This window comes from Colossoma macropomum, unplaced genomic scaffold (genome assembly GCF_904425465.1).
Source record: "Colossoma macropomum unplaced genomic scaffold, Colossoma_macropomum, whole genome shotgun sequence".
NCBI classification, from domain to species: Eukaryota; Metazoa; Chordata; class Actinopteri; order Characiformes; family Serrasalmidae; genus Colossoma; species Colossoma macropomum.
The window spans coordinates 11,188,459-11,214,782 of record NW_023494799.1 but is presented as its reverse complement, the minus strand read 5'-3'; the positions used below and the strand labels follow the sequence as shown (position 1 = coordinate 11,214,782).

The following is a 26,324-nucleotide window of genomic DNA, read 5'->3' as shown; positions in this document are numbered from 1 at the left end:
TCATGATGCAAAGAACACTTTAATCATGCAAAGGATTCTTTGAGTGTACATGGCTCTATATAGAACCATTTTCTTTACTAAAGAACCATTGAGGAACCATCTTTTTATAAGAGTGAAGAACACTGAAACTGAACATCTGAGACGTATAATATTTGAGGCTTCTGTGTAATTTTCTGTTAAATATATACATTTAAATTCTTAATGCTGTACATAAATAAACTGGAAATTAAACAAATAAAAGGGTGGTCTCTGACTTTTGAACAGTACTGTACATCCACACTGATCTGCCATAACAGACAGATATCAATCTGATATTTCATTTCCACCGAAAACGTCTATCACAGTTTTACACATTTCCAATGAACAAATCATTTCTTATTTGTGCAGTTTTACTTTGACTTGTTTAGATTTTTGCATGAGAACAGAAACGCGACACGAGTGCCCTTTAAAACCACATTAATCCATGCTTTGGAAGACTGAACTGAAAGAAAAGGTTACAAGCATATTTCAGTTTGGCCACTCTGCCAAGCGTTAGAAACTTTACAATCACTCGGTGTGCCGTATAAAAAGCTTATTGTTCACTGCTGGTAAATGTCTATGATTTGTCAATGTGGAATTACCATGTAATAATAAACAAATGCCGGCGATTTTATTCTCACAGCCAATAAGGTCTTGCAGTTTCTAGACTCATCGATGCAGCACGAGGAATCTGATAGTGGGATATTTCCTAAGACATTAATATTCCAGACACAATGTTTCAATCAATGTAAGGAAGCACAGAACAATTCACATTTTCATATATTTTTAATAGATTTCTCAAATAGCCTACATTTCAGGCAATTCTGCCCCCCCCCCACTTCATTTTCACTAAAGCTAAAAGCAAACAATAATAGGACAAGATGCTCTAAATGGACAGTTACATTAAAAATAAGGAGGCCACAGTTACTCTCCAGAACAATTCTGCACCCTGACGTTTTACACAGCTGAAAGTAAGTGAGGTAAAAGTCAATGCAAGATTTTCTCCTGAAACCTTAATCTTAACCAGATGTTATTGTTGACGTTGCTTCTGTTAGACAAAGTCTTGATCTTGACTAAAGTGTGAGTATTAAGTGTAAACTTCCTGGGAAAAATCACAAAGACAACCACTGATGAACATCAAAAACAGAAACCCAACGGCTCAAAGAAGAAATCTAATTGATAAAACATGAACAGTTTATCAAAAACAGAAAACATTTGATATCAATAAATCAATAAATAAAACAGAAAGAAATTAAGAAAAATTATACTCAAATTCGCACACTGCCTGAGACACAGTGGCGTTCGACAAATGTATCAAGCTCAAATGCCTGGTTCAAAATTCTTGCATTGGTGAGCTTGCACTCCACACACTGCCCTCAAATAACTGGCAAGCTGTGCTGGCAAAAACCTCATCATTTTGACAGCAAACTATCAGAGAAATTCACATTATGTAAGCAATATGCAAAGTGAGAAATGAATCTGAACTTCTGATAAATCAGTCAAATCAAATACCCAAATACACTCTAGAAAAGCAAAATCACAGCATTATTGTCATACAAATGTAAATTGGTCTTTTTGCAGTTGGAGTTTTGAAATAAGATCATAAAAATGTAAAATGCAAAGTGCCAAATGTTTAAATTGGTCTACCAAAAGACTGAATGTGGATTTAAAGACAAACCCTTAAAACCTCACATTAAGACTCAGAAGTGCGACTATTGCTTTGTCTATAATCCCAAATATACGCATTACTTCAAAAATGTCTATAAAAAAATACAAATATTTTGCATATTGTAGACTCCTATATTACAATGCTTCCATGTTTCCTAGAAACCATGTTTGTCCTGTCTATTATCAAGCAGACTGATAACCTTTACTTCAAAGAACATTTCAAAGCCATGAGAAAAAAAAAAAAACAAAACAAAGTTAAGAGCTATTCCAGTAAAAGAGCAAAAGAAGTGAAAGATGTTCAACAGATGCCAATGGCATTGTACTTTAGCAGCTTGCGCTCTGCAAATACTAACCTAAATGTGTTCCACTAAGCGATACAGATATTCTGCTGTAAACAATTCCAGTCCGATATACCACCCAGCTCTCACTGACCAAACATTCATATGAGAAGGTTTAGCCCCTGAACCTTTACGCTCATTCATATTGATGGGAAAATAACTTATACAGATGGGAAAGTGCTGAAGAACCTTGGCCCTTTAAATGCAGAAAGCTATACATTCATATCTGTGCCCTGTGAGAGGCATTTTGAGTTTATGAGTGCATGGCAGAATGTTGAAAACAAAAAAAACCCCAAAACAATATGCACACAATACCACAAAATGCTACTGAACGCAGGAAAGATTAGAACTACGGTTTGTCATCTTTCAACTTCAAGGCTACTTCCTCCAATTAACGTTTTTACAACTTTTTTGTGTCTTTTCTTGCTCCTTTTTTTGTTAAAATACATATTTTCACATCAAAGATATTTGGCAGTACAGGAGTGGTGGTGCACAATAACAATACAATAAATTTTAGGTGTCTTATTCTCTTGGTTTGAATATACATAGGTTAAAAACAGGGGCTCTACTCTTCACGGAAGGATATTAAATAAGACTTCAGCATCTTCCTAAACGTCCTTATCACAAACACCAAAGCCCTGGTGCGAACACTACATATCCAACATCATTTTTCACAGCATCTAGAGTCCTTTAAATAAATGGCAGTGTTATTTCGTTAGAGATTGTGTTTTCAATGCTGTCTGCTGGGGTGGATGCAATAATACAACAGACTCAGCAGTCTACCTTTGAACATACGTTTTTGCTTTGGGTATAGATAAAAAATAAACAAAACAAAAACAGAAATTTCAACCAGACACATTTCAGTCAAAATAAAAATAAAAACATTAAATATACCAAAATCCAATGCTTTTTTTTGGAAGGCCAAAAGAAATTCACAAATAACAGTGGCAAAGTGTAAAGTATAACTAAAAACTAAAGAAATTCATTGCTATTCATTAGATGACTAACCATCCTCTCATACTAAGGAAGTTGGATTTGGTGGGACATACTGCAGCCTACATCTTGTAATAACTTTAGCAAGTCTAATTTATGTTTTATGTTTGTATATTTGTCTGTTGTCATTTATTTTCAGTTTCGTTTCTTTCGGCTGCATGTGTCCTCAATTTCATTTCAGTGCATCGCTAAAAACAAACATCAAAATAAAGCATAGAATCGAATTAAAAGATCTGACTGCAATAATTATTTGTGATAATTGTCTGGGACAAGTAAATGGAAACTTACCACATAAAAAGACTATAATTATCAGGAAACTTAAAAGTCAGGACTTTGTTGTACGTTTAGAACATATTTATCCACTCTGTTATCTATTTCGTTTTCTATCTCCTTGAATTCCCCTCCACTGAGAACAGGATTGTGTATTTACTCTGAAAATTGAGAGCAAGTTGTTACAATTAATATCAAAATCTGTGAACAAGAAGGGATGTTTTTCTGAAGAAATCCTGTAGTAAAACTTATCAAAAAGAGGGAAAAGAGTGTAATAAGTCATTGGATGTACAGACTGTACACAATAGAAACTATTAGAAAATGTGCACTTAGTTATAATTTTTATTCCATATTTTTATCCACTACTGAGTGCCTGCAAAAATCAACTAAAACAAGGCTCCACTTTGAACAATTTGGGATAACAGATTTAAGCTTGGTTTCTGGTCATTTCAAATTGGAAAATTTTAATAATTCATAGTCACTAGTCGCAAGCTGGTAAACTATAGAAGCTTTAAAACTCAGTCTACAATTAGACCTCAGTGTATTTGAAGTAAATATAATATTTTAACAGTGCGCACTGGAGTAATCAAGAAAGAGACGTCAGGACACTTATAACCTACTTAAGCTGTAATGACCATCCACTTTTTGCTTTGTCTGGCACAGGGGACATTTTAGTATTTCATCATAAATGTTAGCCCTCTTACAAAATGACTACACTAGTCCAAAACTAAATTAAGCACCTTTACTAACGCCTAAAATTAAGTATTCTTATGTCGGGGAAAAGGAAACAAAACCTATTCAAAGCCCCAGACACCCTATTACGCATCAATGTGATGAGCTTGAGAATTTAACTCCCCATCCTAGAAAATGCTTTTTTACTCAGAAAAGAAAAAGTGCTATCCACCCCATGACTGTGAATATGAGTTTAGGGAGAAACACCTGCATAATAATCTCACTGGAACTAGCCTTCAGGCCAGAGTGATGGAGGTCTGGGATGTTTCCAGCAGTGCTGGCTGCATGGCTGTGTACAGTGCTGAGAGTAGACTCTGAGTAGTTGCTGCTACGTGCTCCCTGCGGACCTGGTCTCCCCTCCCTCTGTGACACCTGCAGGTAAAATGGTACTACATCAATCAACAGAAGATTCTGGTGTGACAAGACTCTATTAATCCTATCAGACCAGCTGCTGGAAGAAATGTCATGTTGTTTTAAGGCAATGTAACTAGAGATATTGAGCTAACTAGCCTAGCAAGCCCCAGTTTCACAATGTGGAACTTACCTAAATTTCAATACTAAAGTACTCATGTCTTTTGAGCATCCATGAGCCTATAAGCATGCTTGCTCCAAAATTAGACTGGAGATTGGCTGTCTGAATTACATTATGCTGGCATGTTATTTCAGTGCTTCTTGATTAGCCTCTTGATCTTTGCAGGCAGTAAATATGCCCACTACCAGCACCTCACACAAGGGCCGGCCTGAACAGCATTTTACAGCCTCCAAATACTCCAAACTAAACTTAAAATCATAACCATAAGTATAGATCAGAGTATTTGGACACTGTAAAGTGTGATGATCAGGTAAAGATCAAAATAAAAAAGATTACAAGGATTATAAAGAATTATAAAGATTACACATACATAGTTGAAAGATTTTTCAAACTTGTCGTGCCTCCACAGTGCACTAGACTCTTATCACAAAGTTTACATTAAGCATTTTTCTTTAAGGGCTGGCCATTTAAATGGGAATTCCACTGTTTTTTTTTGCATAAATAAATGGTTAAGATGTAAACAATGTCATATATAGTGGTCGGACCTGAAATACTAGTTCTAGAAAAATGTACTGGGTCAGAATTGTTCACAGTGGTGGTAATAGGAACCAGATGACTAATGAGTTTAACGCCTCTGAAAGCTCCCTCATAGAAAGTTTTTACATGAAACGGTTATAAATATGCTGCGTGAAGCCTGAAACTAAAGGTTTTAGCCTAAAATGTATTTTTTCAGAGCCACTCATAGCAGAGAGGTACACCCAAGGCCTTAGAAGGCAAAGGTCTCCAAAGAAAACTTTTTTCAGATTCACCATTTTGACTTGATCAACATTACATATCATCACTGTAGCGCACTGTAGTGTTTTTTTAAATATGATGAATAGACCAATAGAAATGCTCCAAAATTACTTGGAAAAAAACTTTTTACTGATTTGGAGAACAAAACTGTGATATTTGTGTTGTAGGCATCATGATCCGAGGTTCCTATTATCACCACTGTAAAGGAATCAGAGTTTCTCTACAGTGAACGATTTCACATCAAACCAATCTGAATGACTTTCTTTACATTTCAATCACTTAACAACATAGAAATGTTGAAAAAAACAGTGGACTTCTTCTTTAAACTGCTTCCACACATCTTTGCTCTTTACCTTCAATAGCCACGTAGAAAGCAGTGCAGTTTGTTGAACTGAGGCAAGCTGACGAGAATGTGCAGCATTAATTTATTATGCATTCTAAACGAGCTAGAATTTAAGTATTCAAATTATTTGGGACAGCCCTACCTCACACTCATTTCTGATTTAAGCCAAAAACACTATTCTTTTATAGTTTAAAAGACAATAAAGAAAGAAAATCTTGTTCAGAAATCAGAATCAAGGTATTGGTGCTGGTAGTGGTACCTAAACTGTGAACAATATCCAGCTCTTCACAGAAGTGTTTATAATGAGCATCATATCTCATTAGCTGAGGTTGTGCTGATGTCACCATGATCATGCAAATTACAAAGGTATGCAAAATTTGAAAGGCCTTAATTTAGCTCTGAAAGGGTTAATGCCAAATGATTGCCTGCGGCAAGCCTACGCAGTAAAAAGCTGTTTGGCATGCAACAAAGAGCCAGACTGTTTTGGTTAAAAAGCACCTGCAAGATTACCAGTCTATATGCACAGTACAATTACATGCACGGGTAGTATTTCTTCCACATTGGAGTGAAAGTGATATGACAGAGTACAACGTCAGCAGTTTGCAATATTAGGATATATTACTTCAGACACTAGTGAGCAGACTTTATCCTACAAAATAGCGTCCACATGAGCAGTCTGAAAGAGCGCTAGTTTTATGTTACAGGCATTACCTGAAGCAGGGGCAGAAGCAGCAGTTATAGGGGCAGCATGAGAGTCGTCCTCATCGCTGGACCGGCTGGCTTCACCCTCTGGGAGTGTCGGCTGAGGCTCCAGCTCCTGCTCAGCATGACTCCGCAGGGCCAGGATGCGGTGATGCAGAGCTGCAAAAAGCTGCCCTGAGTCCTTAGAGCTCGCCTGAGGAAGAAGCACACGCAAAGCAGAGGCACAGCTGACAACCTCTCACCTTGTTTCTAGGGCTATCCACTCTATCAATGAGATAACTCATCATTAACAGTGGTCTAGCATGACTAAGATTCTGCAAGTCAACCAATTGCATACAGTATCTTTCTTCTTTTACATTAATAGATTTACTCAATTATTTATTTTTACAACTTAATCTTTGGGAATGGAAGTTTGGAATCAGGCTTTTTGGTAAACCAAGAAAATCTTAAGTTAGGAACAACCCTAATTTTACCCTTTTCCTTTGAATAGCAAAGACTGAAGTCTGTCTTACTGATATAAGGAAGACTTTAATTCCCAGGTCCTCTGTGTCCATGGCAGTAATGCGAATGCTCTTTTCGCTGGCTTTGTCCACCTGCATCTGGGCCCACAGTTTTGTGTTCAGAATCAGACGTAGACTTCCTTGAGTTCGCATCACTGAAGTACAAAAAGGCACACGCAAAACATGAATCATTATCAAACTAAACATAAACAATGATAGGGGAAAAAAGGAGCCTTATACAACTTCTGCATATGGAAACGTCATAACTGAAAAATGCTTGGGTAAGGTAAAATTTATACTGGGTGACTAGGAATCTTAAATTGTACATGAGAGGTCATGCTCTACCTATTACTCCTCGAAAGCTCAAATTATGTCTCAAATTATACAGCATTTACAAAAGCCTTTCCTAAAAGGTCAGACATGATTCCGTCTGCGCTCAGTATGCAGTTCACACACATTACCCAGTCTGGACTGCAGCGTTCCATTGTGGACGTCAGTGGACGACATGTCATTAAGTCTCAGGAGTCCGCATCCCCTCTCAACCCACGACTGAGAGCTCTTCTCAAAAACAAACAGCTTGCACTGGATCTGCAGGAGAAAAAGATTTTTAGATTACATTAATCCATGTCAGAACATCTGAAGCAAAGTGTTTGGATTTACTGCAATAAAAGATATTAAGTGATGAGAACTGCACTACTTGAGCTTTTCATGTCTTTTTTTATTTGACACAAATTAAATTAAGTCTGAACATGTCTGTATATTCAAATACTGAAATCACAATTCGGCTATGTGTTTCATTTCAGCACAGGAAGATGGAGGAAATACCTAGACTAAATATTCAATGAAATGCCGCTTTTATGTTTTAACAGGACAGCAAAAAGTTCTGGTTTTTGAGCCTCATATTTGTATGTATATTACACTCTGCTACTGGGAAACAAAAGTGCCTGAACATGACCATGTAACCAAGGATGTGTTGTTAAGGATGCAGCTGAAAAGGCAGATGTAAAAGATGTGCTTTATTGCCAACTAGGCTAAGCTAGTCTAGCTGGTGTTAGCTAAGGCAAGAAACACTGGAAATCAGGGACAATTTTAGGTTTACCTTTCGGGGGGTTCAGATCCCAAAAAGAATAAAAAAATAATAATTAGCAATCAGTTTTCCCTGAATGTCAGTTTTCCCTGACTGTTTATTAGCAATGCTAGAAACTCTACAACTGCTGCTGTGTTGTGTTTACCTACTTGTCAATCTGATGTATTATTTTTAAGTACGAGACAAGACAACCACATTCGAAATGTCATCATCTTGACACAAGCATAATAATTAATGGCTGCATAAGATTCATGTCTTTAAAATATAGTAACACAGAAACAGCGAAAATAAACGGATCCAAAAATCTGCTGTTTTTTTGAGGAAAGAATGACATTTTTAGGGGGTTGAGATATCCCATTTTGGGGGCCGATGCCCACCTAAAAAGGGTTCAGAATCACCCTGGTGAAAATGCACTGTTCTAGAGAAACATCTAGAGAAACCAAGTCAGAATTGTTCATAGTGGTGATGACAGGAACCAGATGTCTGAAGTCATTAACTCTATTGGCTCTATTCTCTGTTGATACATTTTGAGAATTTGATGAAGTTCCCTTGAACTCACCTAAATGTCATTCTCATTTTAAAGCTCAAGCTCATTCAGAGAACAGTTTTCTATGAGTAAGCATTTACTACTGTTTAGCTTAATCAGACTAATAGTAAAACTTGACTGAACTGTGACTATTCAGGTGTTTTCTTGTAGAATTGATCTACAGTTTTCAGCTTTGTTAGGTATTCTTTCAAGTAAATGCAACAACAGCATTCAAAGATCACGTTAGCAACAGAGAAGAGCATATTAAATGACAGAAATAGCCACATTTCACAAGAAGCTTGTGCATGAAATGGTTGTAAATATGCTGCTTGATACTTAAAATACTGTTTTACGATAGTTTGAGCTATTGTATCGTTTTGGCCCAAAACGTATATTTTTTATACCATTCATGGTGGAGATTTACATGCAGGACGTTATAAGGTAAAATAGTACCCAAAGAAAACATAGTTTTTTGTAATTACTACTATTTTATCATTATCAACATTATAAAAGCTCAAAATATGTGTAGATTCAGAGGTCGCTTTAGATAGTAAATAAAATGGCTATATTTGCATGGTAGACATCACGAATGCTGGTCCCCATCACCCTCATTCTAAGAAAATCACTACAAGAGTCAATACGATTCTCTCGAATATTGTGTTTCATATCAAACCAATTTTCATGATATCCAATAGTGTCTTTAATATCAAACCAACCTGAATGACTTTGTTTACATCTCAATGATTTAACAATAGAGAAATTCATAAAAATAGGTATTAAAAAAGGGTGAATTCCCCTTTTAAAAATTTACACCACTGGCACAGATAAGTGTTCAACAGTGCTTCTGACAACACTTCTAGTCAACTGCCTTGTAACGATTCCAATATCTGTCATGGGTAAGGTCAAGCCCAAGCAATCTGAAATGAAATGACCTAATAGTGCTTGAAAAAAGGACTTGTTCTTACCTGTAAAACGTTGCTTTCCGACTCTTCTCCAGTCCTCACCTCCACTTTCTCCAGCAAGCACTTCTTGGCAGTAGCTTTTGTGTATGCAGCTGCTGACTCCTCCAAAGACTCTGCTGTGTTAGCATCTACAACACACACACGCACGCACACATGCCATTCCTTAGCACTTCATTTTAGCTTAAGAATGTGAGACTGTTCAGTTCTACGAGAATAACCTTTTGAGAGATCTCATAATCCACTAAGTCTTTGCTAAAGTTCATCAGAAATGAATGGTTTGGATTTATTATGTTCTGGAATTCTGTTTTTCCAAGACTGTTAAAATGGTCATGGTATGAATGAAAGCTGTACATTTTACCAAGTTTACTGAGAGGTTAAAAAAGCTCTGGAAAGTGCAACTGGCACCTGATTGGGAAAAAATTTAACTGACAAAATTGCAGTGGATGAATTTCCCTTTTGTGAACATTTAGGATAATGAGAGCACTTTTCCCCTCTCCGATTACACTTACATATGAACAGCATACCTTTTTCTGAATTGACATCTTGTGACGAGCAGGGTTCACTGGCTGGACTCTCTGCTTTAGACCCCATGCTGCCCTCTGCTGCCACTTTGCTGCATTTTAGTGGGCTCTAAAAGCAACAAGAGACTGCTCAACACGATGCCTCAGCAAGACTCTGTTAAGGCTAGCTGAGGCAAGGCCAAAGAGCTAGAGAATAATTTGTCAGTCATCTTACCAAAACACGATCTGACATGTTCTGCCCAAAAACAAACTTTGTACTGGTATCGCTGCAATCACCAGCTTTCTGTGTGCTGGAAAAAACAAACATGTTAGGAGCTTACTGCTCAGAGGACAGATGCCTAAAAAAAGGTTTTTCAAAGTGCTAGTGGGACAGGATTAGTTTTTTAGGGATTAGGGAGATTTGGTAATGTAATTATTATGGGGGTTCTTCGTTGATTTTAGTCCTGTCCAAATCCGCCATGTCAGTCATTTTTACGATTACATGCTCCCAGGTCAGTAAACATTCCAGAAGCTTTTACCTACTATAAAAACCAGCTGTAGAAATAACGCCAGTTTCTATTAATCCTGTACAAACGGCCAGGTCTGTAAATATTCTATTATGTTCAGTGGAAAAGCTGAAAGTTAAAGGAAAAGTTTCTGAGGCTTTTCTTGTATTTGAAGACACTTAAAGAAGAAGTTCCTCACTGTCAGGGGAAAAAGAAACCTTGCGTCTCCAAACCAGTAACTTTTCAGGAGAAAAAAGCATTCTTAACTCACAGTGGAAGTTAAGGTAGAAAGATTTTTGTCCTAATATTTTGGATAATTTCTATCGGTCCATTCGTCATGAAATTTCCACACACTGTTAAGGGCAGCTAGAAGCAAATCATGACTATTAGAGCTAGGCATTCAATTTGGGCCATAAATGTCAAAACACAAGAAAAAGCCCACCTCTATGATAGTCCTTATGTCCGCTTATATCCATGTACGATGCTAGGAGTTTGTTAGCACTAAGCTAACAACGATTCACGTTAATTTTTTTTGGCCATTCTAGATTAAACACAGACATTCCTTGAAGCTTGCCAGACATATTAGCATATATTTTACATCGTAGTCATTTCACATTGACTCTTTCACTGGAGAGGCCTGGTGTATAGAGCTGCCACTGTTTTCCATTTCTAACCACTCACTGATCACGCTGTCACTCTTATTCACAGTAAGTGATGTCAAAGTAGCCCTTTAGAAGTCCTAGATACGTTTTTTCTCACAAAATTGGTCCTGCCTTTTGGAAATCAAAACGTGATTGGTTGATTCCACTGTCACTTTGTAATTATGCTGATCGTTAATCTAACATGATAGGCCTTCTCTTCAGCGCCCGAATTCCTAACTAATAGGAGAGCTCACTAAGCTATGTCTACTTAGATACCATAGAGAAAAACAGCTCCTGACTGGCCAATTTTCCACCCAGAGTTTTGTTACTATCAAAATCTTAACAATGAAACAAGAGTAGTACTGTAATAATTGCAGAGTTTAAATACAGGCATGATTCTACTGAATAGAAAGGAACTATAAATTACAGACATGTACACTGATAGGCCAAAACATTATGACTACTCACAGATAAAGCAAATAACATTGATTTTCTCGTGACAATGGCACACGTCAAGGTCTGGGATATATTCGCCAGTGAACGAACAGTCAGTTTGTTGCAGATGTGCTGGGTGTGAAAGAAAGAGGCAGGCGTGAAGACTTGAGCGACTTTGACAGGGGCTTAATTGTTATGGCCAAACAAGCATCTCCGAAATGGCAAGGCTTGTGGGGTGCTCCTGGTCAGCAGTCCGTCAGAGGTCGAAGGAGGGACAAACCACGAATTGGTGACAAGATGCTGGGGGCCTAAGGCTCATCACTGCACGAGGGCAATGAAGTCTAACCCTTCTGGTCCAAACTGAAGGGCCACCATGGCACAAGTCAGAGAAAATTTTAACGATGGTTACGTGAGGAATGTGTCACAACACACAGTAAGGATGCTGCATATACCACTGCATAGCCATAGACCTGTCAGAGTGCCCATGCTAACCCCTGTCCACTGTGGAAAGTGCCTACAATGAGCACATGAGCATCCCATTGTCTTTCACATCATGTACACTGGGAATGTGTGCGCCATTTACCCGGTGAAGAGATGGCACCAGGATGCACGGTGTGACGAAGACTAGCTAATGGACGGATGAGTGAAGCTCCAGGCAATGTTCTACTGGAAAACCCTGGGCCCGGGCATTCATGTGGACGTCAATTTGATACGTGCCACCCACCTAAACACGGCCGCAAACCAGGTACACCACTTCAAGGCAATGGTATCGCCCGATGGTGCAGCCTCTTTCAGCAGGACAATGTGTTCTGACACATCGCACACATTGTTCAGAAATACTCTGAGGAACATGATGAAGAGATCAAGGTGTTGACCTGGCCTCCAAACCCCAGACCTTACTTAAAGGATCTGCTGCTAATGTCTTGGTGGCAGATACCACAGGGCACCTTCAGAGGTTTTTGTAGAGTACAAGCCTAAGTGAGTTTCAGTGACACATTGAGGACCAACAGCATATGAGACATGTGGTCATTGTTTTGGCTCATCTGAGTGTTCTTAGTTCCTAGAAGGTCCTGAAGGATCCCCCTTTTGGTGTTTACAAATAAAAAAAACACAAAAGTGTTGATTTACTTGTACTCTCTTGTGGCTCAACTCAAGACAATACGTATTGTCCTACCTCAAAGTGTACGATTCTGGACATTAAAACATGACAGAAAAAAGGTTGTTTTTATAATTTTATGCAGCGATATTGACGGTTAGGTGTAATGTCCCAAGCTAATGACACACAGCCAGGCACTCCTATCTCTGTGACATTTCTTATTCCATCTGAATCGGTCATAAATATTACAGACATTACATTACCCCACCTCCTCTGTAAAACTAATCCCATCTGAATAAGAAACAAGATGGTAAACATTTCAGATGTGTTACCTTGTGCTATTGATGTACTGTAAGAAATAATTTGTCTCCTCTGACTGAGATATTTCAGGTCTGGAATCACTTTCTTTGATATGTCCTGCTTCAGAACCTTCATCCACCTGCACATATTAAAAAGGAAAAAGTGCTTAGTAACGCTTCTATCTGATCAAGGTCTACAAATGAATAAAAACAAGCAGGCACATTTTACAATTCAATTGCAATCCCATTTCAGGAGGAATCTGCAAACCTTATTTCTGTCTTTGTAATTTTGTCCAAATACAAATGATGACTCCAGGGGCAGGACTTGTTCTTTAGTTTTGTCCCCATTTTTTTGGAATTCATCTCCAATGTGTTTTGTCATCTTTAAAAAATAATATGATAATACACAAGAGAGTTTCAGAGTCTACATGTGAAAACCTTTCCCGTTCATAACCGTTTGTACGGTAACACTGGCTTTAAGCTGTTATGTGCTCACCGGCAGTTTTTCATTCTGATGTGAGCTTCCATCAGAGTTCCTCTCTCGTTCTGGCTGTGCTTCTGATGGCTTCTTCACTCCATTTGTACTGCTGCTATTGTCTAGAATTTGGCATAAACAGAATATTGAACAGATGCTCCGAACTCTTTCAACATCCTCCTACTCCTAGTAACTAGGGAACCTACTTCTATTAACAATGACTAATCTGACAGATGTATAGTGCCATAAAAAAGTATTTGCCACCCCCCTTCGGATTTCCTCTATTTTTGCATGTTTGTCACACTAAACAGTTTCAGATCCTCATAGACAATATAATAAAAGACAAGGAAACATGAGGAAACACAAAACACATTTTTAAATGAACATTTCATTTACTGAAGGAAAAAAGTTTTGCAAAACCTATATCACTCATGTAAAAATGCATGTATAACTGCCCCCTAAGCTTAATAACTGGTTTTGCCACCTTTAGCGGCAACAACTGCAGGCAACAACTTTGGGGTCCTGCCACAGCACCCCAATGAGGTTCAGGTCAAGACTTCATCTAGTCCACTAAAAAACCTTAATTCCTCTTGTGCTTTGAAATGTTGTCTTGCTGCATAACCCAACTGTGCTTGAGCTTCAGTGCTTCAGCACTTTGGGACTGATGACCAGTCAATTTTAACAGGACTTTCTGGTAAAGAGCAGAATTCATGATTCCATCGATTATGTCAAGTCACCCAGGCCCTGAAGCAGCAAAGCATTCCCCACATCATTACACTACCACCACCATGTTTGACTGTTGGTATCATTTTTGTATTGTGGAATGTTGTGCTAGCTTTACGCCAGGTGTAATGGACCTTGACTGAGGTGGGCGAGGCCTGCAGTTCTTTGGAAGTTTGTCTGGTTTCTTTTGTTATTTTCCAGATGAGCTGTCACTGTGCTCCTGGAGCAATTTTGGTAGGCCAACCACCAGGACTGCATGATAATTCGTATTTTTACCTTGTCCTAAATTCATATTTTTTTAAACTTGTGCCAAATATGCTAAAAACAGCAGAAATTAGTGGCAAAACAGTTTTCCATGCCACTCCATTATGTTAAGTACACTCACTGCATGGGCTGAAAGGTTTGGAGGGAGGTGCCTGAAGCACAGCTGGACGAAGGACACTGCGCTGCTGCTCCTTAGGTTTCTGGCTTGGGACTCCTGAATCAAACACCATACATAGTTATGGTCTGACTACACTAGGTTTGCTATGTCTTTGTGGTACTACACATTTTAATTTGAAGAATTCCACATAATATGTGATGAACAATCAGGGTCAGGGATTGTTCCACTGTGGATGTATGTATGGTCTACAAAACCATAAAGAGATGATCTTTTACTTTAACCACCATATGCAAAGGTCTTTTAAGAAAATGGCATGTAAAGCCATTTAACTAAGCAGTAAGCATTTATTTGTTCAAAAAGACACTAACATTACAATAAATACAAATAAACAATACATTGGGATTTAATGTGTGTTAACCATTTCCAATGCTCTCCTTAAGGAAAGAAGGGTATCTACAGTTAGTATTAAATACCTGCTTCAGCTAAACTATCTTATGTTAAATTAAATCAGGTGTGCTGGAATTAGCAAATCCATGCAAAGTCAGGAGCCAAATTTGTGTTCTTCTAACTGTATTCTTCTAACCAAGATACTAACAACTTTTTAAAAACACTTACTGCGAAGATAAACAGTTTTAACCAATTTTCTTGGAAGACCCGTTACACAATACTGTAGGTAGCAGTACCAATTAGTACCAATCACATCGCTGATTAATGTTAAGGATTAAGGGTCAGTGCATAGGATTAGTGTTAAGGTACCGCTTACCAGCACTTGGCGCCTGTCCATGTATTAACGTTGGTGGCCTCAGACGAAAACCCACAACCTTCTCCTCTGTCCAAAAGAACACAAACATTCTAGTCAAAAAACATAGAAACTACATTCATACATTAATTTACAGGCACTTTATTTTAAATATGCGTATGTGTTCACAAGACAGCTGCCCTGTGCAACCTCTGGTCATTCAGATAGTTGACTGAGCAAGTCCCCAAGCATGTAATACCAACGGCAGGAGCAGTATACTACAATGTGAAGTGACGTTACTGCCATCTTCTCAAGATAAACAATATAATAGTCTCCTCAACTGTCTCCAAGTTCATTGCGGATCTTGCGCAACACCAGAAGAAATCGACAAGGGAAGGTCATTGTGCTGGCCAGGGCTGTTTCAGGTCTGACCTGCATCCTGGTGGATATAGCTTTTAATTCTCTACACACACAATAGACTGTGTGTGTACCACCACGAACAGCCCATGGCAAATAATTTCCTCATGCAAACTTTCTCATTAACTGCAACTTAGGTTAACCCTGACATGCAAGTTCACATCAACCACCTTGGCTCTGTTGCCTTCTGATGGGTTGGCCCTTTATAAAACACTTAACATTCAAAATGTAGGAAACAAAACGCGGCCTGCTTGCTAAGTGCTATGTTAGCTCCTTGGCTAACCACAGCTGCACACAAGTCACCCCACTGCTGCCAACCACACTAATGTGGTGACCATAGTGGTCCACCTGGCATAACAGGTGTGGTTTTACTGGCTAAAATCACCCATGTGGATACCTGTGCTGTTTAATGAATGTCAGAGAGTGAAAAACATTTGTAATCATTATTAAAAAGAGCTTTTTTTGCATGTCAAAGTGCTGCTATGTATGAAAGCTCGGTAGCTTACAATAGTTCCACTCAAATGTCAGCTACTACGGGAGAACATCTGGGCAAAGCACAGTTCAGACAGCAGCAGTTAGCTAACTAACATTGTTCTATAGGATGTTTGTGTTTCAGGTTGAGAAGGACCTTTTGGGTAAGATACAGTGTGTGTATGATAATTTTATATAGGAATATTATATCTAACGGCAGCTACTGTCTCCATTAAATAAGATGACAACAAGACACTTTCAAAAAATCACATATAGTCTGCACGTGAAGTGTGAAAAACTATTTGTTTAGAAATAATCACACATTTTTCGCATGAGCACATTTTCACGTGTCATCAGATATTTTTTTCACATTCGCGCACATTTTTTTTCATTTGTGATAACACATTTTAATATGTGAAGATTTACTAGTAATCTAAAGTAGAGGTGTAAGAAAATATAGATATACTTGAGTATTGCAATATTATGTTTTGTGATACTGTAACAATTATGAAAAACACAGTATTGGTTTTTAATTAATAATTTACATGCAAAGATTCATGGCAGACAGTTTGTCTTATCTATCGAACAAGCAGGCTTATATTGTTACTACAGCGTAGTAACTTTTGTTTTTATTGTTCATTCAGCCTTACTTCAGTCTCCTGTACTGTCCAGCTTAATATCACTACTTACCCCTTGATAAATTGATTTAGGCTAACAAAATATCCTACTTATTCTTTTAATGCTGGTAACATTTTATGATAAGCAGATTTAGATGAGGCTGAAGTTAGCTTCCTATACACCAGCTTCTTGTTTGAATTTTCTCATTCCACCTTAAATTATGCAGCAGTTATTATAACAACACCTTAGGCGCCAGGATGTAACTACTGCATTAGTTAAAGTGGAACGGGAAAATTCAAACAAAGAAGCTGATGTATAGGAAGCTAACTTCAGCCTCATCTAAATCTGCTTATCATAAAATGTTACCAGCATTAAAAGAATAAGTAGGATATTTTGTTAGCCTAAATCAATTTATCAAGGGGTAAGTAGTGATATTAAGCTGGACAGTACAGGAGACTGAAGTAAGGCTGAATGAACAATAAAAACAAAAGTTACTACGCTGTAGTAACAATATAAGCCTGCTTGTTCGATAAACTTCAGCTTTGTGTGATTTAGACTATCAAAATGTCCCACCAATGGTTTTATATACAGAGCTGCTATATTTATGCCCTATGGAAGGACATTTCGCCAAGGCAGCACGTGTCAGAACAAGGCTTCCGTAATATGGTGAATACAATGGAGCCTCATTGCACCATATCCTCCCGACAACACATCACTGATATCACTGTGCTCGAGTTGTACAAGGAGGTAAAAACAAACTTTTATTTTATATTTTAAACTGACGTAAGGAAACATTAATTAGTGCTATGATGTTGGATGTAACAGAAACTGATAAATGGAAATGCAGATCTCACTGTTCTGATCGCATAAAAAGTTTTTTTTCCAACAACACAGATTTTATGCATATGGTGGTGTGTTTTATACTATGACAGTTTTCCTAAAATTAGATTTAAAAAAATCGCAATATATTGAATCGCAATCCCTGTATCGTGATACGTAACGTACCGCCAGGTTCTTGCCAATACGCAGCCCTAAAATAAAGTGTAAAACAGTGTACAAATTTAGTGTCTCACCAGGCTCTGAATCAGAATTTCCAGTCGGGGACTGAGAGAAACTGGATGGCATGAAAACATTATTCTTAGAAACTGAAAGAGAAAAAAAAAACAGCAATAAAAAACTGTGAAATGATCAGATGATCAGTAATAAGAGAAATAAAACTGCTCCGTTACCAGAGTTAGAGGGTGGGAAGTGTGTGAAAGATAATGTTTCTCTCTTAGCAGGAGGACAATAACTGCTATCATCTTGATCGGAATCTGGAAAACATGGAAATCACACATGAAAGTCAATACTAATCACATTCACACAATTAATAAACATAAATGTGTATTAGTCTACCTCTCAGAGTTTGAAATATAACTAAAAAGTTCATTCTACTTTGCTCACCATCCACCTTCCATTTTTTCCCCAACAATTATTTCCTTCATGTTAGTCGAGGCCAATCCACACCATCTATCTGAATCTCACCTATTATGAGGTCTGAGAGTGTAAAGGCAATCGCATGCTTCCTCTGAGATACATGAAGCCAAGTAAACTTACTTACTTGTACAAACTACTGCTCAAACAACAACATAGACTTCCACTATTGTCCAGTACCACTTTAAATATTTAGGAAATCCATCCTCTAATTTTTTTTTTTCAAATGAGAAGACAACAAATGAGAAATGTCTCCATATGCTTTAGTAAGGTTGAAGTTGAGCAGTAAATGCAGCAAAAGCATCAGTGACCACAATAAGGCAGAAACACTTTTATGATCCCAGGATTGTGTTAATAAACAAATAAAAAACACTATTTATGACGATTTTCAGAGTAATTTCCCTTTAATTACCGTGACTCAACCCCTTACCTTCTCCATCCTCTGCACCAGATCCATCTGCTGACCTCTGAGGACAGAGTGAGAGAGTGAAGATTACAGTCCAGTATTGTACATGTCCTATTTTAAAAATAACACCATCACTGCTGTTGCATATACTAATGAACTTATAAAAACATACCTTCTGTGCTCTGCCTTTCTGAAGCACAAACACTGGCGCAGCTATATCAGGTTTATCTGCAAAAAGAAAAAGAGAATAAATCATTGGGGTAGGACACGTCAAAGGGGAATTCCACCGATTAAAAAAAAACAGCTTTTGAGATGTAAACAAAGTAATTCAGGGTGATCTGATGTGAAGTGGTTCATTGTAGAGAAATTTATAGACTCTGATTTCTTTCCAGTGGTGGAGATAGCAACCGGGGTTGATGTTTACAACATCATTGCATTTACAAAGCAAAACCACTAGTGAACCTACATGTGACTTCTGAGTTTTGTATGTGATGTTGATAATGATGACAGTAATTCATTTGAAAAAATGGTTTACTTTGCAGACTATTTTGTCTTTCACTGGTGCATAACTAAAATAGTTGGCCTAAAGTAACTTCTGTCATTCATGACTTTTAAATTAAATTCAGTAATTTAATTTAAAAGTCAACCATCTTAAAAAAAAATCATCTTTGAGCACAAAGGTTTCGGTTTTGTACCTTTTATAGACAACTTAACTGGATTTCAGTGTAGATTTACTTTTCAAAAAGGCACAAGAAAGAAAGTCTACAGCCCCTAAACATTACAGGGCCCATAATCTATATTCTTCTACTTTATTTCTTAAGTCTACTTATTGCATTTGTGTGGTTTTATGTACCAAAAACATGTCCCAGTTCATTTTTGTATGAAAATTTTCCAACCTCTCTTTGCTCCTCAGAATTAAGCAGACTGTTTTTGTTACCTTGCCTGTAAAACTCATATATATAAATGAAGTCTGTTCTAACTGCCTAGACCTTTTTCAAAAAGCAGTTTGGGCTGAAACATCCAGAAGCTACACTCATCATTTTAACGTAAATAAGAAGACTTAACTGCTGGATTCATGGTTGTAACATCACTACAATGATAAATTCAAAATGGGTTTTTTTTTTTTTACTTTTTACTACGCATAAAGTAAACTGGAAAATCAGAAAACTGGAACTTTGGTCATCTGTCCAGTGCCGAAGGTCGGTACAAACAGGACCACACGGTATTCGAGGTTGTTCTCCTCTGTCTTAAGAAACATGACAATTTAGCCAACTTTTTACTCATCAAAGTCATCAGGCACTGTTACGTGACCACAAAGTGCACCAGAATGGAAACTAGAATGGTCCGTTGATGCACTAATTGCTATTTTTAGAATTATTACTTTCTAAAGAGCTTGACATAACCAAGTAAGAAGCTAACATTAACACTTATTTCTCATTCTCATTTATGCAAGCCACGCTCCACGGAACAAATGTGTTGCACACATTTTCAGCCATTCAAGCTTTATGCGACCATGAAGGGCTTCCCTTGTTTACAACAATTCCCTTGTTTGGTGTGAAGCTACTGAACTTTTTCTTCCGCCTTGATGGGTGAACAGTCCACCTGTACTTGGTTGCGAACCAAACAAATGAGCCATGGCCCAACAAAAATTGTAGGTCTCAGTTCGCTTCCAAATGAACCCTGATTCGGTTCACTGCTGGTAGGAATGCATTTTTATGACAGTAGGCACCAAACAAGGGAATTCAACAATGATCTGTGTGTTTTAGTGTCTGACTTGTGCTGCTGCTAATAACGTAGACAAGTAATAAAATAATAGCGAAGCAAAGTGTTTCATTTTGCCACATGGATCATGAAACATAACCAATCAGGTCACTGATGCAATATGTTAAAATTGACAAACCAATCAGACAATAGCAGATGTCCAATAAGGTTTACTATTATTACTTTGACTGTGATTCACATATATGTTAAGCATCTCTATTTTAATGCAGTAGGAGTTTGTTTTAGCTCAAATGGAGGGAAATGTAAGAATAACAGAGCACACGTACTACTGCAAAATTTCCGACCAGTAAAAAAAACTAAATGTATAATTTGGTGCACTTTAGCTGTTGCAGTATGAAACCAAGCAAACCAAATAAAAAAACTGGTTTAAACTAGGTGTGAAAACAGCCTAAGCTACTACCAAGCAAGCAACGTAGCTATAAGCCAAATTAGACACTTCAGGGTGGCATAAAATGACAAAAAAATCAATAGTTGTGGTTATTATAATCCAGGTGCAGGTGGAAAATCAATCAGAACTAGAACCGGAATTTCAGTCCATTCCCATTCAGCTCAGTTTTTAATGTACAATCCATTTTGAAACTTTAACAGTGTTCACACAGCGCATCAAAATATTGTTTCCAAAAAGCATGGCATAAGCCCTTTAATGAAGTGAAATGTGAAAAGCAATGCCTACTACCAAGCCACCATATATCTGACAAGGGGGATTTATAAGAATAATAAAATCCCAATACCAGTGATGCTTATGACATGATGATGGTGGAGATGATGATGCTGCTATCATTTGCTCATGTCTATTTTTAACTTACTATAAGGAGAGGGCAACATGCAGAATGGCTTTCTGTAATTTCACAGTCCGTTGATCAGCACATTATCTGCTAATACGTCTGTCCATCACATGATGAAGTGACCCATTTATGATGAGCTCTCAATGTTAAAGGGCTCTTTTTTCGTTCTATTTTATTTTTCCCCTGATTCACTTAATATACTTCTGTGTTTAATGTAAAAAAAAAGCCAAAATTCACTTTGACATTACAATTACCAAACCTGTATTTATAGAATTAAACGGGCTGTTTTTGTTACTGTGCCTTTAAGACTGATATGTAAATGGGATCCTGATTGGCTGCTCTGTGCTGTTTCTTATTCAAAACGCAGTCCAGGCTGAAACCCTCTTTAAAACTTCAGTGTGAATGTGTGGAGCTAAACTGCTCTAGGCGGGTATATGTAAAGGAGCTGGTTCTCATGACATCACAAAAACTGTTCAATTAAACTTTGCTTAGTTTCCATATATGGACTGTATGGACAGGGGGTTTGTGGTATGTGTTAAAACTTTAATAGTGTTTACATACATCAAACTGTTTTATTTCAAAAAAGCAGAGGATGTTTCGTTCAGAAAGCTCAGAAAGCAGGACATCTGCTTTTTCCTCCTTCCGTGTTTGATATGAGGAAACTTAAAACTGCATGTCATGGCAAACAACATCACTCTTTTCCTTTTTAATCAGAAAATCAATTTAGATGGGAATTTCAACTTCCAACAAACTCACTTCCAGATGAACACTGATTACATGTGCAGTCAAACAGCTGACTGAACGAAAACATATTTGCCTAGAAATAAAATACAGCTTATGTAATGCTGCATCTTCCTAATCTAAACATCACGGCGTATGTATGTATGTCATCCGTAACCAAGATCACAAATGGATAATACATAACAGGCTTGGACCAGCCATTTATATTAACCCAATACCACACAACTGGACCAATAGCAAGAAACTTCAGCTATCAGGTGGATGGTAGGAGCTTTGTAGAATGTAAAACACTCCTACAGATGATATATTATCTCTGATATCTTGGAACATTTGGATCTCACTTGTTGGTAAAAGGGACTCTGACGTGAGCTGGACTGTTATAGAACTATATCAAACAATATCATTCAATAAAGTGATCACTCAATCTGGGGTCGGGTTGGTCACTATGTGAGATACACAGCCAAGTTTAAATCTTCAGTAAATAAGCCTTGATACCTTAGAAAAGTTAAAGGTCCCAAACAAATTTTCCACTTTTTTTGGAAATAAACGATTTTGAAGTGGTACGTACAGCTGCATGTACAAGTTTGAAAACCCCTGTTCAAATGATGTGTTGTTGATTTTCTAAGTGAAAAGAAGCCAACAAGTCCTCTATAGTGAACAACTGAAAGCAGCACTATGTAAGTTTTTTTGTTTTTTTTGTTTTTTTTAATATTGGTTAAAATTGAAAGACATAAAATATTGTATTCATGCACTGCAACAAGTAATAATAATTAAACACACACACACACACATCATCCAAACTGCTCATCCTTCTGGGTCGCGGTGGGGTGCTGGAGCCTATCCCAGCTGTCTTTAGGCGGAAAGCAGGATATACCCTGGACAGGTCTCCAGTTTATCGCACGGCTAATAATAATTATAATTTAAAAATAATAATTTAAAAGACAGAGGCATCTGGTCAGATTTTGGGAGCATTCCAGACAATGTTATACATCTTTACATATTAAAGTCAAATACTCAGGCTCAAAAAGAAGATCTGGCTGGATGTTTAGGTCTCAAAAGCAAAATCAACATTATACTAATGAAGATATGACGATAGTAGATAATTCACTTATATTCGCAGAAAACACATCCTTTACCGAGTTTTGATTGAGTTCTCTTTGAATAGTTTCTCTGCCATGTTTAGTGTACAATTTTAACACATTAAAAAAAAAAATATATATATATATATATATATACACAAAAATATGTAGATCCTTATCACAGATCTGCATAACTTTTACACAGGCCACATTAAATGTCTATTTTATCCCCAGTATGTCAAAATCAGCAAACAGACAGGAACAGGGCATTAACATGTGCAAAAAACCTGTTCCTTGTAGAGAATATGTTAATTTACTTTCACTTAGAAAAGCAACCGAACACATCATTTGACCAGGGGTCCCCCAAACTTTTACATGCGACCGTAAGCATTGTCCCAAAACATGCCATTTACTCTCAAGTCTGTAAGGTGCATATATGGAGTAGTAGCAATTTGGAATTCATTGTTTTCGTGAGGTCACAAAAAACAATGAATTCACATATATCCACCTATTCAGAATACAGGAGTTCAGCTCCGCCCACTCCTGCTAAACTTATATGGAGTGTTTCATCAAATGAGGCACAATACAGGGCGGCCAATCAGAACAGAGATCTTTTGAAAAATGAATGAAAAAAACAACATAAAGTGTCTCAGGAAGGCCTCCACAAGCCACCAACACAGATTCAGAGCAGCCTGGCATAGAATCTACACATCTCTGATACAGTGCTGAAGAAATATCATCTTCCATAAGATTTTGCCTTAACTGATGTTTTGATGATTATGGTGGAGCATGCTGTATACCATATCGGTCCAAAATCTCTCACACGCATTCAACTGAGTTGAGATCTGACTCCCATCAGCATAGAAATGCTTCATCATAGGATAAGGGGGTTTAGAATAACTGTGCAATGATTTGTAACATAACAGAGCAACCGGCCACCCTCACTGAAAGGACTGAAGATTCAGGCCTGTACAGTTCTCTTGGTGTTCACTACACATGCACTCGCCCACAAGTGGAGAATATGGTGAAAGATGACTCATCTGACCATATCACTTTTTCCACATGTCTGTTAACAGTACCTGTGGTCTTTGAACCACTCAACTGTCAAATGTGCACCTGTCTTTGTAATGAGGCATTTATTCACTAGAACCCTACTGCAATATCTCTCTCCGTGTTTGAGGATGGACTGCTCTTGCTGACAGTCTAATTACACACTGCACTGACATTCTGCATCATGTGAGGAACAACTGCTCTTCTGTTTTCTTCTTACATATCACACTAATGCATGAGCATCACGCTCACTGAATGGACATTTTCGACCACAAATCCCAACACTGTTCACTGACATCTTTCCCACAGATCTAAATGCAGATGTCACTTCAGCCACTGTTCACACTGAAACAGTAGCCAGTTGAGCTGTCCTTGTAACCATCTTTCAAAGTCACACAGCTCTTTTGCCATCTTAATCCAATACTGAGGTCCACTGGGCCTTCTGAGCATTTTTATATGTTCCACAGAGCATGGAGCATGTAAACTCCATCATTCACTACGGGGATAAAACACAGCCCCTCAATTTACACAAAAACTTGAACGTTTCCCATTTCTCATTTGTAACGCTGTTTTTAAACGGCATATATCCTACATTTTTCTCATATTTCACTGATGTTTATGTGGTTTTATGTAAACACAAAAACAGTCATGGTTAATTTTACATGACCATCTTCCAACTCCTATCACACAGAATTAAACAGGCTGTTTAACTTACTGTGCCTTTAAGACTGATTATGTAAATACAACAAAGCTGACTGGCTGCCTGAGCATTTTACTTAATTCAAAAAGCAGTCTGGGGTGAAACACTCCTTATAACTTAAGTGTAAATGACTGGTAACTTACATACTATGTAAAATTATTTTATTTAAAAAGTGAGGTTAATTCAGTTTTCCGTGATATGGACCCTTAACTACACCTCTGCCATGAAAGCTCAATTACTTAGGAATGGTACTTCAATTGAAGAAATGTCTTACACTTTAGCATAAAGTCCCTTATGTCAGTAGCGTTACCATGTCATTTACTTAATAATATCTTGTGAATACTGACAAACGTAACATGAATACCCAAGTAGCTACTGCTTCTCAGTTAACGTTGTTATTAGATTTATATGCATTCGATAGTAGCTAAGTCCCTAACAGTTATGTCGGCAGCCTTCAAATAAAGTGCTACCAAACAAACATTGACATTAACTGTAATTTATTTTAGCCAAACGAATCGTAATTACGTTACCGTTTGTCTAGTTAGCGGCTAGCTGTGTTACACCACCTCAACCTATCATTTAACCACTTTCTACAGCTCTAAGATGAACAAGTAAAAAAGCAGACTTTCCCCCCAAAAGTGCCTGCACGAAAATGTACAGTTTATATTAGCTATATTCCTTTCTTCCCTAGACTTACACTTGCATAAAGAAACAGTAACCCAACTAACTTTAGCAAAGGAGGCGAGTTAATATCTCCGTAGTTTGATTAACGTTAGCTGTGGCTGTACAGTGGCTGTTCTGCCACTCCTCCTGCTGTTCCTCCTCATCTACCAACATTCACACTGCGCTAGCTTTAGCTACCCGCTAATAGTCTTCTGTACCGTTATTCGGATTTCCCGTTCCACCTTAAATAGTACGCAGTTCCATTCTGGTGCCTGTACGCGCCAGAATGTGGATGCTGCAACATTTAAGGTGGAACGGGAAATTAATATAAGAAGCTCGCGGATAAGAAGCCGACTAAAGCCAGCTAATGTTAGCCCGCTAGCGATTTGATGCAACAAGGCTGTTTAAAAAAAACACTACTAGCTCAGTATAAAACATTCAAGCTTACATTTGTCCAGCTTTCAGAAACAGAAGCCCGGAAACGCCGGTCTCTGTCATCCACAGCAAATTATCACACTCCAGCTCCTTACCTTCATTTGACAAGTCCGCCATTTCAGTCCTTAACTGTACCCATGATCCCATGCGAAAAGGGCTTTTTGTTTTTGTTTGCAAAACCGCATGATAACCACAGATTTTCATTACTTTAGATAAAAGATCTAATTATCCAGCTTTTTCCTGCTAGTAATTAACATCATGAACATATTCAACATCAAAAACATAAAAAAATGAAAAAGTATCCATTTACTGATACCAATAAAATAACAACTAAAATGCATAGTACAATTACAGTATTCAAAAGATTATAAAGAATAGTCAGCAGGTGCACATTTTAAACAATAAAACAACAATAAAACAACAACAACAACAACAACAACAA

The 26,324-nt window shown here is 37.6% G+C and overlaps 1 protein-coding gene across 3 annotated transcripts; it reads right to left on the bottom strand.

Moving 5' to 3' along the window:
* Positions 1–621: 621 nt before the first annotated feature.
* On the bottom strand, positions 622–26,277 carry ranbp3a (RAN binding protein 3a). Of its 3 annotated transcripts, XM_036586436.1 has the most exons (17): positions 25,978–26,277; positions 18,820–18,875; positions 18,672–18,708; positions 17,998–18,081; positions 17,842–17,913; positions 15,287–15,352; positions 14,527–14,619; positions 13,440–13,540; positions 13,212–13,325; positions 12,977–13,083; positions 10,202–10,277; positions 9,991–10,096; positions 9,470–9,594; positions 7,353–7,479; positions 6,904–7,046; positions 6,401–6,584; positions 622–4,391 (listed from the first exon to the last, which is right to left on the bottom strand). In XM_036586436.1, the coding sequence occupies exons 1-17, from the start codon at positions 26,084–26,086 to the stop codon at positions 4,348–4,350; spliced, it is 1,644 nt and encodes a 547-aa protein (XP_036442329.1). In that variant the 5' UTR covers positions 26,087–26,277; the 3' UTR covers positions 622–4,347. The 3 variants fall into 3 exon arrangements, with proteins under 3 accessions (XP_036442329.1, XP_036442331.1, XP_036442330.1); XM_036586438.1 differs by lacking the exon at positions 13,212–13,325; XM_036586437.1 differs by lacking the exon at positions 14,527–14,619.
* Positions 26,278–26,324: the final 47 nt, after the last annotated feature.

Bases quoted from the DNA above. Each gene is read 5' to 3' on its own strand.
- ranbp3a (XM_036586436.1), bottom strand. From the start codon at position 26,086: ATGAAAATCTGTGGTTATCATGCGGTTTTGCAAACAAAAACAAAAAGC. The intron at 9,595-9,990 runs GTATGCTGTTCA...TGTGTGTTGTAG, and splicing joins AGATGTCAATTCAGAAAAAG to ATGCTAACACAGCAGAGTCT. The intron at 4,392-6,400 runs GTAATGCCTGTA...TTTTACCTGCAG, and splicing joins TGCTTCTGCCCCTGCTTCAG to GTGTCACAGAGGGAGGGGAG.